The following is an 18,579-nucleotide window of genomic DNA, read 5'->3' as shown; positions in this document are numbered from 1 at the left end:
GTTAAGGGCAACATTTAACACACCTCATTCAATTTTAGATTAGATTCCCTACAGGGTGGAAACAGGCCCTTCAGCCCAACAGGCCCACACTGACACTCCGAAGAGTAACCCACCCAGACCCATTTCCCTCTGACTAATGCACCTAGCACCTATTCACCTGACCTGCACATCTTTGGACTGTGGGAGGAAACCTACACAGACACAGGGAGGACGTGCAAACTCCACACAGACAGTCACCCAAGGCTGGAATCGAACCTGATTCCCTGGTGCTGAGAGGCTGCAGTGCTAACCACTGAGCCACCGTGCCGCCTAAAGACATTTCTCAACTTTTGCAGGTCTATTGTCCACAACCTCCAAAGACCTGAGCAATGCTGCCTCTAGACAATGTACTCAGACCCATCTTCAGTAGAAAGTAAAACATGGGTGTAATGCTGGGTCAATTTTCATCTGTGGCTTGTATCCGGTTAGAATAACTGCTATCTCACAACAATGTGTATGTAAGTTTGCCTTTTATATACATGGCCCTGAAACCCTTCAGAGAGCTTTAGTGAGTGTTTCCAAAGCACAGTGCCCTAGGAAAATAGGTCAGAAAGATTTAGGTTCAGGCCTCACTATAGAAAGCTCCAGATAGAAGAGCATTGGTTTCACATCCAATGAAAGTATTTGTTCCAGTGGTTGTGTATAGTCAACTGGCCACCTTTTGTGCTATATCATTCAACATTTAACATTAAAATCTATAAAGAGACATGTCTAGTTACCAGGAATTATTGGTGTTTTCTTACAACTGTAGAGTAGATTCCCTTCATGACTCCAATTGTGCCCCAATATCCTCACTCTTTTGGAAAAAAGGGAATTCCAGATTTCTGCCACTGCCCACGTATGGAAAAAGTGCTTTCTGACTTTCTGTTGACCTGGCTCCAAGTTTAAGATCTTGTCACCCAGTTCTAGGTTCCCTCACCATTGGAAATAGTTTTTCCATAGCCACGCAATCTAATTCCCTAATTGTGGTGATACCATGTGCTCATTATTGCATGGTGATATAGGATTACACCCTTCCCCTTTTCCGGAGAACCTTTAGTTGGAGGTCATACAAAGTTTCTGGTCAGGGGAACCCAAGTGTACAAGAAGGGAGTCCACTTCCATAATGTTCAATTCACCTTAAATCTAGGTTTGCAATGAGAGTGCAAGTACCATCAATTGGCTCTAGAAATTAATAAATTACAGAAAGGTATTATCATATCACAGTACAAGTTAAAGCTGCAAGAAAAAAAACAACCAGCTGCATTTGTAGATATTAATCTCATACCAACCAATCACAAGCTGCCTGGACACTCTTCCCGCCTGTGGATGCTAACGCCTTTAGTCTGGAAGAAAAAGATGAAAGAGAATTGTTAACACACTGGGTATTGGATGAACTCTCTCGATTTCTGCAATCAGTTACTGGCACATTGCAGTCCATGCTGGGAGAAAGTGAGGACTGCAGATGCAGTCCATGCAGATTCCACCTGGACAAAAGCAAATGGTTACTGAATACTGATTCTATTCCTTAGTTAAACAGCACTGGAACAGGTCATCAAACGGCAAGCAGAATGGTCCAATTCCTGACACAGTCAGTCAGTGCTGAAACATTCAGTCCTGTTACAAGCATGAAGAAAATAACCTCAAAAAGCTTGTGTTTGAAATAGTATCCAGCTCTTCCTCACAGCAGGAACTGAACTTTCTGATGAATTTTAACATCGATCCTGCAATATTTCAGAATAGATAGAAAGCACGCCTAGAATGCAGTGAATCTTTTGTGTCATTCTGTGCTAGAAAGAAATGATCAGTGGTCCAGGTTAATATATTACCCACTGAACCTTGGTGAGAGTGGAGACTGCATGTCCAGTATCTGCAAGTGGATCAAACAAAACCAATGATTTATGGTCATTTAAGCGGGCATTGGATAGGCATTTGGAAGTTATTGGGCTAGTATAGGTTAGGTCGGATTCGGTCGGCGCAACATCGAGGGCCGAAGGGCCTGTACTGCACTGTATCCTTCTATGTTCTATGTTCTATGTTCTAAAACATGCCCCAGCTTTCTCCCATAGATTTTCTCAAAGTTACTTACTTTATCCTCCTGTTAAATGAGTCATCTTTTACTGTACTGGGCAGTGCTTTGTATTGGAGAAAACATTAGATACATATTGTTTAATTATCCTTGCAGCTTCCTTTCATCCATGTCACAGACTACTAACAAACCCACAAACTTCATTCTCAACCACGTCCCATCTCCCATTCCCCTACTAAGCATAGCTGTTCATGAGCAAAGAACCATCACCTGTAGATTATAGAGATTTTTTTAGAGACAATGCAGGACCTCAACGCATCCCAAACATTTTACTGCCAATTAAACATCTTTAAGAATAAGTCAATTTTCTAATAAAGTAAAAATAGCAGGCAATTTGACACAGCAAGATCCAACAATCAGAACTGTGTATACAACCACATCCATCTGTTTTGAGAGGTATTAGTTGAGGGATGTAAATTGGCCAGGTCACCTGGGAGAATTGTGTTGTCATCTTCAAAATAATGCTATGTAATCTTTTAAGACCACCCATGTTTAAAATCACACCCAAAAGATTGCAGAGTGTTGCACTCCCTCAGATTTTGTGTAGAAACCAGACCCTCAAAATCCAAGGCAAGAAAACAATGAACTCGACAGAAGAAAGGCTGACAGAGCAGAGAAAAATAAACACAGTAAATGCTGAATTAACCAGGAGTCAGGCAACATCGGTGGGGACAGAGGCATAACTAGCTTGATGTGTTAAATCTTAATTTATAGCTATTCAGGTAATACTCTACCTTCCTGTATTTGCTACCAAAGTGGATACCCTCATTTGTCCACATTCTACTGCATCCTTCATGCATTTGGCCTCACATTCAGCTTGTCCAAATCACACTGAAACATCCTCATCGCAGCTTACCCTCCCACCCGCCTTTGTGTAATCTACAAATTTGGAGGTATTACATTTAGTTCCCTCATCAAAATCATTAATGAATATTCTGAATAGCTGGGGATCCAGCACTGATCCTTGCTGTATCCCACTATTCACTGCCTGCCATTCAGAAAAGTTTATTTCTACCCCTAGTTTCCTGTCTTCCAACCAATTTTCTATCCATCTTGATACACTACCCCCAATCCTGTGTGCTTTAATTTTACATACTGTCTTTTAAGTGGGACTTTGTCTAAAACCTTTTGAAAGTCCAAATAAGCCACCACTGGATTCCTTTCATCAACTCTTACATCCTTGATGAATTCCAGTAGATTTGTCAAGCATGTATTCCTTTTGTAAGTTAGTGAAGGCTCTGTCTGATCCTATCACTGGTTTCCAAATGCTCAGTTATTAATCTTTTTATAATAGACCCTTAAAATTTCCCCAATATGCAGCAGATTAAATGGTCTGCAATTCCTAGTTTTCTCCTTGCCTCCCTTAAATAGAGGGGTAAGATTAGCAAGCCCCTCCAATCTGTTGAAACTGTTCCAAAGTCTGGAGAATCTTGGAAATTGACAATCGATGCATTCAATATTTCTAGACTGACTTCCTTAAGTACTCTGGGATATAGTTATCAGGCCCTGAGGATTCATTGGATTCACTCGATCCCATCAATTTCCTAACACCATTTCCCTGCTAATGCTGATTTCCTTCAGTTTCTCTTTATCATTAATTCCTGTGCTCCTCAACATTTCTTGTTTGTCATTTGTGACCTCCTTTGTGAACACAGAATCAAAGTATGTATTTAGTTGGTCAGCCATTTCTTTGTTTTCCTGTTATAAATTTCCCTGTTTTTGACTGTAAGAGACCTACATTTGTGTTCATCAATATTCTCCTCTTCACATTGCTATAGGGTATTATCAATCTTTATGTTCACTGCCATCTTACTCTCAAAATTCTATTTTCCCTTTCTTTACCAATCCCTATTTCTTCTTTTGCTGAATTTTGAACTATCTGGACTCCTCAGGTCTGTTATTTTCTCATGCCAAGTTGTATGGCTCTTTGTTGGATCTAATTTCAAGCCAATTTTTATACCTCTTTGTTGGATCTAATACTATCTCTAATTTCCCTTGTAAGTCACAGTTTGGTCAATTTTCTGAACAATTATCCCAGTTCACCCATGCGCTCTGTGAATGTTTGCCATTCCCTTTCCACCACCATCCCTTTGAGTAACATTCCCCCTATCTTTTTTGCTAACTCATACCATCACAGTTTCTTCCTTTCAGATTCAGGAGCCTATTCTCAGACTCAACTGTCTTGTCTCACTAAATTTGATTGAGGTTTTTGAAGAAGTGATGAAGAGATTGATGAAAGTAGGGTAGTGGATGTTGTCTACGTGGACTTTACTAAATCATTTGACAGGCTGGTAAGCTGATCCAGAATATTAGGTCACACAGGATCAACAGTGAGTTGTTAAGTTGAATACAAAATTGGATTGGGCATAGAAGACAGAGGGTAGTTCTCGAGGCGGTCTGACTGGCTGTCTGTAACCAGTGATGTCCACAAGGATCAATGCTGGGACCTCTGTGCTTATAATATATATAAATGATTTGGATGAAAATGTAGGTGTTCTGATTAGTAAGTTTGCAGGCAACACAAAAGTTGATGGAGTTGTGGATAATGAGGAAAGTTATCAAAGGACACAGCGAGATATAGCTCAGCTGAGAAGATAGGCAGAGAAAAGGCAGCTGGAGTTTAATCCAGGCAAACATGAGGTGATGTATTTTGGAAAGTGAAATGCAAGAGGAAAGAACACTATAGATGGCTAGAACTTAGGAGCATTGACATACAGAGAGATGCTGGGGTACACGTCTATATCTCCCGCAAAGTGGCAACAAGTGTATAAGGTGGTCAAAAACGCATGTGGTATGCTTACCGTCATAAGTTGGAGCAATGAATATAAAAGTTGACAAGTCAGGTTGCAGCTGTATAAAGCTTTAGTTAGTCCACATTTGGTGTGTCATTTGCTATTCTAGTCACCACATTATAGGAAGTATGTGGAGGTTTTGGAGAGGGTGTGAGAAAAAAAGTTTATTTGGAAGTTGCTTGGATTGGGGTATACTGTATTAGCTATAAGGAGCAGTTGGACAAACTTGGCTTGTTTTCGCTGGAGTGTTAGAGGTGGAGGGGCAACTTAATAGATGTATATAAAATTATGAGAGGCATGGATAGTGTGGATAGTCAGTATCTTTTCCCCAGGGTGGAAATGTCAAATAATAGGGGGCATAGGTTTAAGGTGAGAGGGGAAAAGTTTAAAGGAGATGCGTGAGGCAAGTTGTTTTTTTTACACAAAGGGTGATAGGTCCTGGAACACTCCCAGGGGAGGTGGAAGAAGCAGATATAATAGCAATGTTTAAGAGGCATTTAGATAGACACATGAACAGTCATGGAATCAAGGGATATGGTCGATATGTAGGCAGATGGGATTAGTTTAGAATGGTATCATGGTCAGTGAGGACATAGAGTCAACGAGATGTAAGCACAGAAACAGACTCTTCGGTCCAACCCATCCATGCTGATCAGATATCCTAAATTAATCTAGTCCCATTTGCCTGCACTTGGCCCATAGTTCTCTAAACCCTTCCTATTCATATACCCATCCAGATGCCTTTTAAAATGTTGCAGTTGTACCAGTCTCCACCATTTCCTCTGGCAGTTCATTCCATACACGCACTACCCTCTGCGTGAAAACGTTACCTCTTAGGAGCTTTTAAATCTTTCCCCTCTCGTCTTAAACCAATGCTCTCTAGTTCGGGACTACCCCATCCCAAGGAAAAGACCCTGTCTACTTAGCTTATCCATGCCCCTCACGATTTTATAAACTTTTGTGAGGTTACCCCTCAGCCTCCGATGCTTCAGAGAAAATAGCCCCACCCCATTAAACCTCTCCCTATAGCTCAAATGCTCCAACCGTGGCAACATCCTTGTAAATCAGCCGATGAGCTTATGGTTGTGTTGTACTGTTCCATGTTCTCCATTTCTACCTATTGTTGGTTTGATAATGATCATTTACCAGAAACCCCATGTGGAACTTTGTGCTGCTCCCAGAGCAGGAACGGAGGTGGATTGAAAAACTTAATTTTGCAGGAGGCCAAAATTCAGAATCCTTACAACTGAATGAGTGTTTGCAATCAAGTTCTCTGAACTTTAAAAGGCAGATTACTTTCCCAACAGTAAATGTCAAGAGGCCCTTTTGCATGTATTTGCATAACATGCATGCTTAACTGAAAAATTATCTCACTAGTACTAAGTTCCCTGTCCTAATATGTTTGTAGCAAATAAGTAACATATGCTTTCCCATATATGGATGCATATATGAGGTACGCATGCCAGCTAGGTACTTGACTCACTGTACAATAGAGGGAGTAACTGCTGTTTTATCCTATTTGGGAAGTATTCATCCATGCCATGCCATGATTGTGATTGAGTAGTGAAGAAGTTGCATTGGGCATGAAAGCTAAGTGAGCCTAGAGGGTAATGTGCACTCGTCAGGGAGACTGAAATTGGCTGGCTAGCTGACTGGGGAAGAGTGTGTAGAATGTTTATTGCCCATTCCAAAAGCCAGTGTGACACTCCTAGTTTGCAGAAAGTGAGGGAAGGGCAGCAGGACATTTGACCCCAAAAGGTACTGGCGAGGGGGAAGGAGTTACTTACGAAGATACATGTAATGAGAGGAGAATCATGTGACTGCATTAGAGGAGCTGGCCTATTCTAAGAGCAAGCGATGGTAACTTGCACAGTCAAAACCAAGCATCAACTCTATAATGTAGGATCCCACTCACCCACTGTGTCTCCACAGATACTGCCTGATTTAGTGAGTATTTCCAGCATTTTTTAAAAAATTCATTCACAGGATGAGGGTGTCACTCGCTAGGTTTATTCTAACAGGATTCAAACCTAGGTCTCCAGAGCATTACCTAGGTTTTTGGATTAACCGTCCAGTAATAATACCGCTAAGCCATTGCCTCTCTAATTTTTATTTCAGACCCCCAGGACTTGGAGTATTTTGCATTTGTGTAGGTAAGAGAAAACAGTTTTTAATAAAGTCACACAAAGTAGAGGTGAACTGCAACAAAGTAAAGCAGAAGGGTTTGTAGGAAGATCCTATAATATCCATCTCTGTCATTAGATGCTACAAAGATAATAATGATAGGACTCTAGTCAGCAGCATTAGCATAGTTCAATCAAGCTGTGAGCAATCAGACCAATCATAAAATCCAATTCAATTAGCCTGTCACATTAGAGGGAGTGCAAAGACCAAAGCACAGTCAGGCCTAATTATGGACTTATTATGTTACAAAGAACACCCACTGTGTAATTTTCATCCATTACCTGTGACCTACATTGATTTTTGATATGGTTCAGCCTTAATTTTAAAATCTTATTCTTATGCTCAAAGCCATCCAAAGCCTCATCCCTCCTTCTCTATGAAATATCCTCCAATCCTTAACAATTTACAGATTGCTATGCTCCTCCCATTTTGTTCTCATGAGCTTCAGCTCTTTTAAACACTGTACGATTGGCAGCTTTGCTTGGGGCCTAAATACCCTCCCTAAATCTCTTTACCTCCATCTCCTTCTTAAAATTTACCTTAAAACCCACCTACCTCTTTGACCAAGGTTTTGGTCTCTTAACCAATAATCTCATGACTCATTTTGTTTTTGACCAATTATGCTGCTGGCAATAGCATGAAAATGTCTTTTGGTGCTCCTCAACAGTGCCACACACAACTCCAACTTCCCTGATTGTAGAACAGCAGCTAAGGTTAATAGTTTAATTTTTCCACAAGCACTTTCCAGTTACTTAGGCCCATGCTAACTACATTTGGGTGGGGCTTGTGGTTGCACATTCTGTTTTTGGAAAATAAAAATTCTCTATTGTTTGAATAAGACCACTGGAAGCAAGGCAGGAAACAGAGTGGTTTTTTTTTAAAGGCAGGAAGTTGTGGTATCAGAGTCAGAGGTAATTATGAAATTCTCTGTTGGGATTTTGTTATCCATTTAAAACATTTAAGTGTATAAGTATTTTTCCAGTAGTCAGCTTTAAGAACTAAAATTACTGTCACAGTAAAACCCACGCACCTGTCTGAAATCCACAGCACCTACTGGAACACACTTCACACTCTACAAATTAATGACAGCTCTGCTTCTTGATGGCTCACCTCATGGGTGACAAGTATCATTAATCACAATCTGATAACTGATCTGAGCAGTAAAGTCCAACACTAAACCATCTATGGAAACATTGGGCAACCCTCAACTGCTTAACGTCAAGCTGGGAAGATGTGGCTACTTGCTCCACAACTCGAACAGGAGGAACAGCTCGAATTGTGACTGTGATCATCAAAGTCAGACCATCACCCACACACTGAAATCCTGCTCTGAAACAACCAATTCTAGAGGCCTCACAACCATTCACACTGCATCACCTCAAGTCATACAATCATGTTGCATGGAAACAGACCCTTTGCTCCAACTAGACCATGCCGATCATGTTCCCAAATTAACTTTGTCTCACCTGTCTGTTCTTGACCCATATCCCTCCAAACCTTTCCTATTCATGAATCTATCCAAATGTCTTTAAAACATTGTAATTGTACCTACATCCACCACTTTCCCTGGCAGTCCATTCCACACATGATCTCTAAAAAAGTTACTTTGTGTCCTTTTTAAAGCTTTCTCCCATCACCCGAAAAATACGACCTTATGAACTACATTACCCTATGAAAAAAGACCCTCATCGTGCACTTCATCTGTGGCTCTTATTAATCTATAAACCTCAATAAGATCATCCCTTAACCTCCTACACTCCAGTGAAAAAAGTCCTAGTCTTTCCAGTTTATTTTTCTATCTCAAGCCCTCAATTCCTGGCAATGTCCTGGTAAATCTTTTCTGAACCTTCTCCAATTTAATAATATCCTTTCTATAACAGGGCAAACAGAACTGCATGCAGTACTCTAGAAGAGGCCTCTCCAAAGTCCTGTACAACTCCAACATGACATCCCAACTGATATACTCAGAAGTCTAGGCAATGAAGGCAAGCATGCTAAACACCTTAACCAACCAATCTCTCTACCTATGATGCAAATTTCAAAGAATTATTGTACCTGAACCCCTAGGTCTCTGTGTTCTACAACACTACCCAGGGCCGTCCCATCTATTGTATAAGTTATGTCCGTGTTTGTATTACCAAAATGTAATACCTCATATTTATCCAAATTAAACTTCATCTGCCACTACTCAGCCCATTGACCTAATTGATCAAGATCTCTTTGTAACCTTAAATAACCTTCACTGCCCATTATACCACCAATTTTGATGTCATCTGCAAACTTAGCATGCTTCCTATATTCTCATCCAAATCATTTATATAAATGACAAACAAAAGTGGACCCAGCACTAATCCCTGTGTAGCTACACTGGTCACAAGCCTCCAATCCAAAAAAAACTCTCCCCCACCACCCTCTGTCTCCTACTATAAAATCAAACTTTGTATCCAATTGGCAAGCTCACCCTGAATGCCATGTGATCTAACTTTACTACTTAGTCTACCATGTGGAACTTTGTCAAAGGCATTACTAAACTCCAAGTAAACAACATCTACCAATCTGCCCTTATCAGTCTTTTTGGTTACTTCATTAAAAAACTCAAATCAAATTTTCCTTGCACAAAACTATGCTGACTATCCCTAATTAATCCTTGCCTCTTCAAATGCATGTAAATCCCATCCTTCAGAATCACCTCCAACAACGTAATCCCATCAATGACAAATTCACAGGTCTGTAGTTTCCAGTCTTCTTTTCACAACCTTTCTTAAATAATAGCACAACATTAATGACCCCCAGTCCTCTGGTACCTCACCTGTGTTTATTGATGGTACAAATATGGTTGTGAAGCCTCTAGAATTGGCCCTGCAGCTTCCTCCCTAACTTCCCACAATGTCCTGGGATACTTTTGATGTCGATGAATGGATTATTAACCTCTATCAAACTATAATATCTTCCCCAGTGAAGTGTAAAACAAAATTCTCATTGAATATCTCTGCACCTTGTACACAATAGAAATCTGCTAATCATCTCAAAATCCCTCGTTGTACTTAGCCCCGGACAGTGATGGGAACAATACAACTTGCTTCATGGACTGCAGACTAATAAATGGATGGGTAAGGATCAAGATTTCTGTACTTAACTGCAAACTGGTAGGTATTTACCAAGAAATAGATCAGATTGAGTTATCATCATGACAAGCAAATGAGAGAGGTGTTATAGAACTGGAAGTAAGAGACAGGTGGCCCATCAGACAAGTTTATCACTTGCCCAGAACTGAGTAAGATATAGAAATGGATGATCTACTTAGTCATCGATTCCACCTGACTACCTATAACAGCTATTTATGAAAGCAAAACATAAATTTTGATTGGATTCTCAGAAGCCTGTAAACACCAAACAAAAGAATGAAAATGCAACTGTGGACAGTGGAAAAAAAGAAAACAGTCACTCAGAGGGTTAACAACAACCTTTCAATCCAAATGGACAAGGTCTCCAAGGAAAATGAGGGCAAGGTCACAAATAATGGACCTCAATTGTTGTTCCATCAAGTCTGGTTTCCTTTTTTCCCTTCTTATGATATTAGCATGCATTGATCTCTTTCATTACTACCCAGCCCATAAACAGCCCATTAAGCTCCACATCAGTGAATGATTCACTTAAGACACCAGTTAAGAGATCTTGGCAGGAGACAGAGCCTTGGCCTAGAAGGCAATGGACTTTCTGATTAAAGAGTGCGGAAGGTACTTGGTAACCTTTCAAAAGAGAAATTCTGAAATGTATATAAAATCCTATCCATCCCAGAATATTCCAAAATGTTTTCAGGAAGAGGACATTTAATCCCTTCAAGTAAACATGAGGCAGGCAATGGGAAAATCATTTATTTTCCATAATTATTTGGTTCATCAAAACTAATCATGGGAGAGTCCTCCTAACAGCAATTGAGGCAGAAAGCAAAGACTGTGAGGTATGGAGAAATGATTAGAGGATCTGCCCTGGCACAGATTAGGATTACTATTGCAGAAGAGAAGCTGGAAAAATACATAAGGAAGAAAAAAATAGAGGTCAATGCTGACAGGATGTCAAGGGAGGAGGTTTATTTGGAGAAAATACCTGCTGGGCGGGGAGACCTATTTCTACATAAAACACTATACTTTAAATTAATGTGTGTGTGTCAAACATTAAGAAGCTCACTACAGTCGCAGGAGGTTTAAACATCAGGAAAAGAAGTGCACAGTAAAAGACTGTATTGCAGAAGATAGGTCCTGCTCTAATGGAAAGATTGATATGGCTGAGCTTCATTTGGTTTTATGATTTTGTATTTTTTCCCCAATTCATCCTCTTGATACAATGGGATTACCACAATGCCCATCCTTGGTTTGATTGTAAGTTTGTGCTGGACAATCATATGATAGCTACACGATAGTAGATCCCAAAGCCTTATACTAGGAGATGGGAAAACTAGCCAGCACAATATTTTAGTTCCAACCCATTAGAGCAAAAGCAGCTCATATATTTCCCTAGTCTTATTTTGGAGCTTTGAATCTGCTCACACACATATTTGTGCCTGGCTTGTGTTCAGTTGAGCACTGCATTGGGCCTTACAAAAAATAGCATTTTGCAGACTCTAGGATTTCCTTATGGTGTTAGCAGGCAAGCAAGGAGCCACTTGCAGAAAAGTAGATTTTCTTCTTCTTCTTCCTCTCTTGAGAAAAATATTAACAGATGCTGGAAATGTCAAGGTGTACTAGTTCAGGCTTTCATGTTAATAGAACAGTGTCTTGTACATGGTCTGGCAAAGGTTATTGAAAGATTTTTAGTATGAGTTAAAGTTAAAGGTGAACTTGAACTAAAGTAACGGACGGGCAGGATGACACTGAGGATTAGAGTCCTGCATTCTTCAGCTAGAGCAATTCAAACAGGGTAAAAAGAGAGGACCTAAATGAAAGTATATTCATGAAGACAGGGGCTGTCTTCATCAAGTAGTTGTCTTCTTCAAATGGGAGAAAGATCAGGGGAAGAACTTCCCTCAGCAACTGAGCAGAGATTTGCTGACAGATGCTGGAGATAACACATACTGTGCTATCCATCCTTTTGTCCTCCAGAGTCAGTCAAGGGTTATTATAAAACTACCTTAAACTCATACAAATTCTCAACTGCCAATTTTGGATAATCGGTGACTCCCACACTGAGATGTATGGTCCTCCCTAGTGGAGTTTAATTCAAGACGTATACAAGAAGAATGCTGTCCAGGTACGGAATCAGGGGGTTACAGTCTCAATGTCCGTACCCTGCAATGTAACTTAAAGGTCAGTTTATTGCATGCGCTCCATCACAACTCAGCATTACAGAAGTGACAAAAGAAATTGGCACTTCTGAACATGTAAATATATGTGAATAAGGGGGCAGGGGATGCAAGGCAATAATGGAGAGGGCCTCCCAGCCTCCCCAACCCCATCCCTCTACACACTGATGATAACGTCAGTGCACAGAGACTGTAATGACATCATCAGCGCATGTTCTCCTGCAATCTACTGACATCACTGGCCACAGCTGCACATGCATGGAAGCAAGTACTGCATTTTGTATAATCACCCTGATACATTTACCACAATTCACACCCAACAGCGTCAGCGTGAGAAGGAAGTGAGGAATTATATTTCAGTAGGACTTCAACAGCTGTAAAGAATTTGGGGATATTTATTAATAGAAGTCATTTTAAAAAACACTTCCATACATTTAGCAAAAAATATTCTATTCACAAATTATATATGTGTAAATTATAAAACAGTTCAAATAGAACATTACAAAAAATACAATAAAAATATCATATTTCCATTTGAGCATTGCACTCCTAGGTTATCTCCATCCAAATGCAAAATAGGATTATTTATTAAATATGACCAGAAATTATTTACATTCCTCACTGCATCAAGACAGCAGCTGCCCCAAGTTTTAGTGCATCCCTCAGCACGTGGTTCAGGACCTTGAAATGTGCCAATCTACAACACTCAGTTTCAAGCAGACCAAAGAGTGTCTTTCACTGAATTGATGGACCTCCAGGCACAATTGATGTTTGTCTCAATGTGCATCCCAAAGGACAGAGCACAGAGTCCTGTGTCACAGAACTGTTCAAGATGAACCTCAAGATAAACCACTGCATCACTCTCCCGGGCTTCTTTGCAAAGGCGCATATGTGCAACAGTCCCTTTATCATTGTAGCTGCCTCAGTACAGTGACGGAGTCTGGGCATACATGAAAGATCTGACAGTGGTGCCCTTCTCACCAATATCCAACATGGCATTCTCCCAAGTGAGTTTGACAATCTGCTCATGGAACCATCTTTATTTTAAGTGAGTGAAGTTGAGGAGTGGTGATGGGGGAATGGTGTAGATTGCTGGTGGAATCACAGCAAAAATAATGATCACTATTTTTGTTGTTAAAAATCACACAATAACCAGATTATAATCCAACAGGTTTATTTGGAAGCACTAGCTTTCAGAGCACTGCTCCTTCATCAGGTAGTTGTGTAAAGCTAGTGCTTCCAAATAAATCTGTTGGACTATAACCTGGTGTTGTGTAATTATTAACTTTGTCCACCCCAGTCCAACACCAGCTCCTCCACGTCAAATTTTTGTTGTGTTTAGCATGAAAATCATATGGCTTTTAGATTAGATTACTTACAGTGTGGAAACAGGCCCTTCGGCCCAACAAGTCCACACCGACCCGCCAAAGCGCCACCCACCCATACCCCTACATTTACCCCTTACTTAACACTACGGGCAATTTAGCATGGCCAATTCACCTGACCCGCACATCTTTGTGACTGTGGGAGGAAACCGGAGCACCCGGAGGAAACCCACGCAGACACGGGGAGAACGTGCAAACTCCACACAGTCAGTCGCCTGAGGCGGGTATTTGTTTTGACACTTATCACTACATAATTCAGCGTAAATATAAAATACAGATAGGCTTCATCTTCAGTTGATCACAAAAACAACAGGCAAACAGGACAGAATTCCAGATGGAATGCTAAAATGGAACAAAGGGAGAGCTGGCAGGAACATAACACATCAGTCACTTGCATCAACACAGCAGGTAAAAGGATGAGAAAAGGAAATGTGATTTCTGAGATCTCTTGAAATGAATATGCTTAAAAATCCACAAACACACTTCAGCAACACCTTCATAAATATTAGTGCATTCTGGGACCTGCTTGTAAACATTAACACTTCCAGGATTCCATATAAGTATAAACGTAAGCCAAACAGTTATTATAACAAAATAAACAGTTAATATTAAAAAAATTTAAATTCTTCAATGATTTTTCTAAAAGCATTAACTTAACTTGTAGCAATTAAGTTAATCATCAACATTGTTAAAATTAGATACCATATGAACAAAATATATAAAAAAAGCAAAGAATAACAAAACAAATTGATAAAGGGAAAACCTACAGCACAAGAGAATGCTCGTCACAAATATAATAAAAAAAGCCAGTATGAGCTTCTATAGATATTCAAATTATACTACAGTTAACAAAGTAAGCATTGGTCCCATAGCAAGTAGAAGAATTATTAATAGAAAATATGGAGATTGAGCAGGTATTTTGCATCTGTCTTCACTGAAGAGAATACAAGTTATATTCAGAAATGGCTGCAAATCAGAAATGGAAAAGTGGGAAGATCTCAGGACAATTATGGTCATGAGGGAAATGATACTGATCAAATCATTGGAACCAGGGTCTGACAAGTCCACAGGTCTTGATGGACTTTAACCTACAGTCTTTAAAAAAATGACTAGTGAGCAAGTTGTCGTCATGTTGCTTTTAATTTTCCAAAATTCCGTAGATTGGGGAAAAGGTTCTATTTGTTTAGAAAATAGTGAATGTAACTCCTTTATTCAAAAATGGAGGAAGACAGAAAACAAAAATTACAAACGTCTATCACAGAAAAGATGTTAGAAGCTATTATTAAATACATTACAGCAGGACAATTAGCAAACTTCAAGGTAATCAGGCAGAGTCAACATGGTGTTGTGAATGGAAAATCATGTCTAATCAATTCTTTTGGAATTCTGAGGAGGTAACATGTGTTGTATATAAAGGGAGACCAGTAGATGTATTGTACTTAGATTCCAGAAGACATTTCATTGGGATGCCACAAAGGTCATTGTGGAAAATAAAAGTTCATGGTGTGAGGGTTAATATATTGGCATAGATAGAAGATCAGCTGGCTAACAAAAAACAGAATGGCAATAGAAGGGTCATTTTCTGGCTGGCAAAATGTAATGAATTGTGTGTCACAGGGATCAGTGCCGGGCACCAACCTTTTACAATTTATATAAATGTCTTGGATTAAGGGACTGAAGATAAAGTTGCTAAATTTGCCAATGACACAAAGATAGATATGAGAGTAACAACAACAGAAATTGCTGGAGAAACTCAGTCAGAATGGCAACATCTATGGAGAGAAAGCAGAGTTAATGTTTTGGGTCCAGTGATCTTTCTTCAGAACTGACTGTAGCTCGGAAAAGCTTGGTAGATAATGCTGAAGGTGGAGTCAGGTTGAGAGGAGGAGGAGTAACTTTTTTTTCTCACAGAGGGTCATATGTCTTTCGAATTCTCTTCCTCAAAAAGGTGGAGGAAGCAGTTCTTGAATATTTGAAGTCAGAGCTGATTAGATTCTTGAAAAGCAAAGGTTATTGTAGTAATGTGGCAGTTTGAAGTTATCAGTTAGGCCATGATCATATTGGTTAAGGCAGAGCAGGTTTGAGAATTGAATGACCACCTCATGTTCCTAATTCTCATGATTGTATGTAACAAAAGGCAAAATATTGTCTTGCACTCATCTGGACTGGGATGCAAGAAACCAAACTTAAAAAGGGACACTGATCCATACAACAAGAGGATGCTTACTGGTTGCACATTGTTTCACCTAGAAATGCAGCAGGAACTATTTAATGTCAAATTTAGTCAGCTGAGTAAAGTCAGATCTGATTAGGGAGGATGTTAATCTTTCATTCCTAAAGTCTCCGGGATACTCAAGGACAGTTGGGAATGTTACGGATGAGACAGCTCTGACAGAATGTTTTAGAGGAGTATATCAATGTAGACTTAGGTAAAGGAATACGGGCACCAAGATATATTGATGCACAAGGTATTCAATAGCTGCCATTGACAGGTCCCTTTATGAATCAATTGGATTGTGTAATGAGAATCCCTCTGAAAGAAGGAGTTCAGATGGACAAATAATGTTGGTCAAAATCTATCTTGTGATCTCACATTTTGTACATCCAACAATAAAGTTAGCATCATTCAAACCAGAATGAACAAAAAAAAAAGGTCTGTCATATTTCGTACATTAGAACAATGACTTACATTGGCTGTAAAGTGGTTTTCGATGCCCTGACAATTTAAACGTGCTTTAGAAATGTAACCTCTTTCTTTTTGTTTTGCACTTGTAAGAATGAAGAGCAGTTTAAGGTTATTTTTGGTGGTTGGAGATCAAATCCAAAACTGTTTGATCTGAAAAACATGTTTCTGAGTGTAACAGTAGTCATTGCCTCCTTGCTCCCCCAATGAGAAACTGAATATGCTTATCATTGCCACCCATGCAATGTGGCAAGCCCCCACTCTCACAATATTTATTAGAAAACCGAGAAACAGTTCACATTGAGGTTCCAGTATGCTGCTAAAGTTTATACTGATAGCTTATAACAAGAGTGTAACAAACTGACAGCAGATGTGAAACATACATATGTCAGCAGCTCCCAATCTCACACATTCATCTCTCTCTTGTTTGTTCCCTTGAAATCGGGGTGAGACAGAGAAAGCACATGGTAAATTCACCATGCAAGTGTCTAGGAAGTGAGGCTGTAATGCCCTGAATGACTTCATCATACACGTTTGCATTCCCCATTTCTTTCATTCTACCTCTTGTCACTGTGCTGTCAGCAGTTTCAAACTGAAGCTATTAAAACGCCTTTGTAAATGTTTCTACTTTGCCCTCTCTTCCTTTAAGACCCTTTCTCTAAAATGTTCTATTGTATATGCAAAAGACCAGGTTTGCAGCTCACTATGTGGTAAGTTTGCGGCTGCTCCTCTTCAAATGGATGGATCGACTGGTTCTGCATGGTCTGTTGTGATAGGGGAAAACCACCTACTTGTCTAACTAAAAGAAGCTTTTCAAATGACCAAGATATGATTTATAAGACATTAGCAATTAGTTACAGGTTACATTGATGTGATAGATATTGTTACAGTGATGTTACCAGATGTTAGGTCTCACTAATTAGAGGTCCTAAAGTGTTACACCCATAAGTCTATATGACCTTAACATAATGAATGGTGCTTAAGGCACTGTTCAATGTTAACCATTTCAAAACCTTTCATTCTTTTTGGCTGGCTGTCCTAAAGTCTTTGTTTCTGTCCATTTTTGTCCGATGACAACTGTAAAATGCCCTGGGATGTTTTTACTACATTAGGAGCTGCAATATTAATACAGGGTGCTGTTGCACATTTGTAGAAATAAGAGATTTCTGTCGAATGGCAATAGACTAACATGATTTGGAAGTGCTGCTGTTGGACTGGGGTGGACAAAGTTAAAAAATCACAATGCCAGGTTATAGTCCAACTGGTTTATTTGGAAATACAAGCTTTCAGAGCACTGCTCCTTCATCAAATAGTTAGTGGGGCAGGATCATAGGACACAGAATTAAGAGTAAAAGATCAAAGTGTCATGCAACTGATGCAATGACTAGCAGGAATTGTTCCCACATAATGAATAGTCCAATTCATTTTTTGAAAAGCGTAAAACTCACATTATCTCAACTCCTTCCCTAACCCTATTTTCTTTTGTGGGTTTGAGAGATAAAGGCACTTGCTATCCAGCCATGAAGTGTAAACATCGAGTACAGTCTCAAAAAAATTAACATTTTCTGTAAATATTGCAAAATAAAAAAAAGTATTACTTTAAGATAAAAGTTTTTTTGTGACATTCAACAGAGGGGCCAACATCCTCCACCCTCAAAAATGCTGTTACCCTATAAGTTTGTCAGTGACCATGAAAGAGGAATAAAAAGAAGGAACAAGACAAAAATAAAAACTGTATTTGAGGAAATGAGGTGGTACATCACAGTCACATAACTGACCTCTGACCTCATTCCACAGTTCTATAAGCCATTTTCCACAGTGAGGCGAAAATGCATGACTTCAACCCTAACATTCACTCGGAGTTCTGCAGACGGCTGCAATATGTATTTGCACTGTACACTGAGGCTATGGTTCAGTGAGTAGCACATTTTTGTCTTGGAGTGAGAAGATTGTGGTTTTGTGCCCCACTCCACAGACTTAAGCCTGGAGACCAACACTCCCAGTGTAGCACTTTTGGAAGTACCACTTTTTAGCTGAGAAATTAAATCAAGACCCTGTCTGGATTCTCAGATGTTGAGAAAGATCCCAAGCCACAATTAAGAAGAAGAGTACTCCCCGGTATCCCCACC

At 39.7% G+C, this 18,579-nt stretch overlaps 1 protein-coding gene across 1 annotated transcript in view; it reads right to left on the bottom strand.

Moving 5' to 3' along the window:
• The window catches only part of LOC132829537 (ubiquitin-associated and SH3 domain-containing protein B-like), a 142,474-nt gene that overhangs the window by 31,443 nt on the left and 92,452 nt on the right, over nt 1-18,579 (bottom strand). Inside the window, exon 2 of the mRNA XM_060846765.1 lies at nt 1,311-1,364. Coding sequence (XP_060702748.1) covers nt 1,311-1,364 — 54 coding nt within the window. The remainder of the gene's footprint in view (nt 1-1,310; nt 1,365-18,579) is intronic.

Source organism: Hemiscyllium ocellatum, chromosome 29 (assembly GCF_020745735.1).
Source record: "Hemiscyllium ocellatum isolate sHemOce1 chromosome 29, sHemOce1.pat.X.cur, whole genome shotgun sequence".
Taxonomy (NCBI): domain Eukaryota; kingdom Metazoa; phylum Chordata; class Chondrichthyes; order Orectolobiformes; family Hemiscylliidae; genus Hemiscyllium; species Hemiscyllium ocellatum.
The sequence above is the reverse complement of the archived record's forward strand: the minus strand, read 5'-3'. Positions and strand labels throughout refer to the sequence as shown.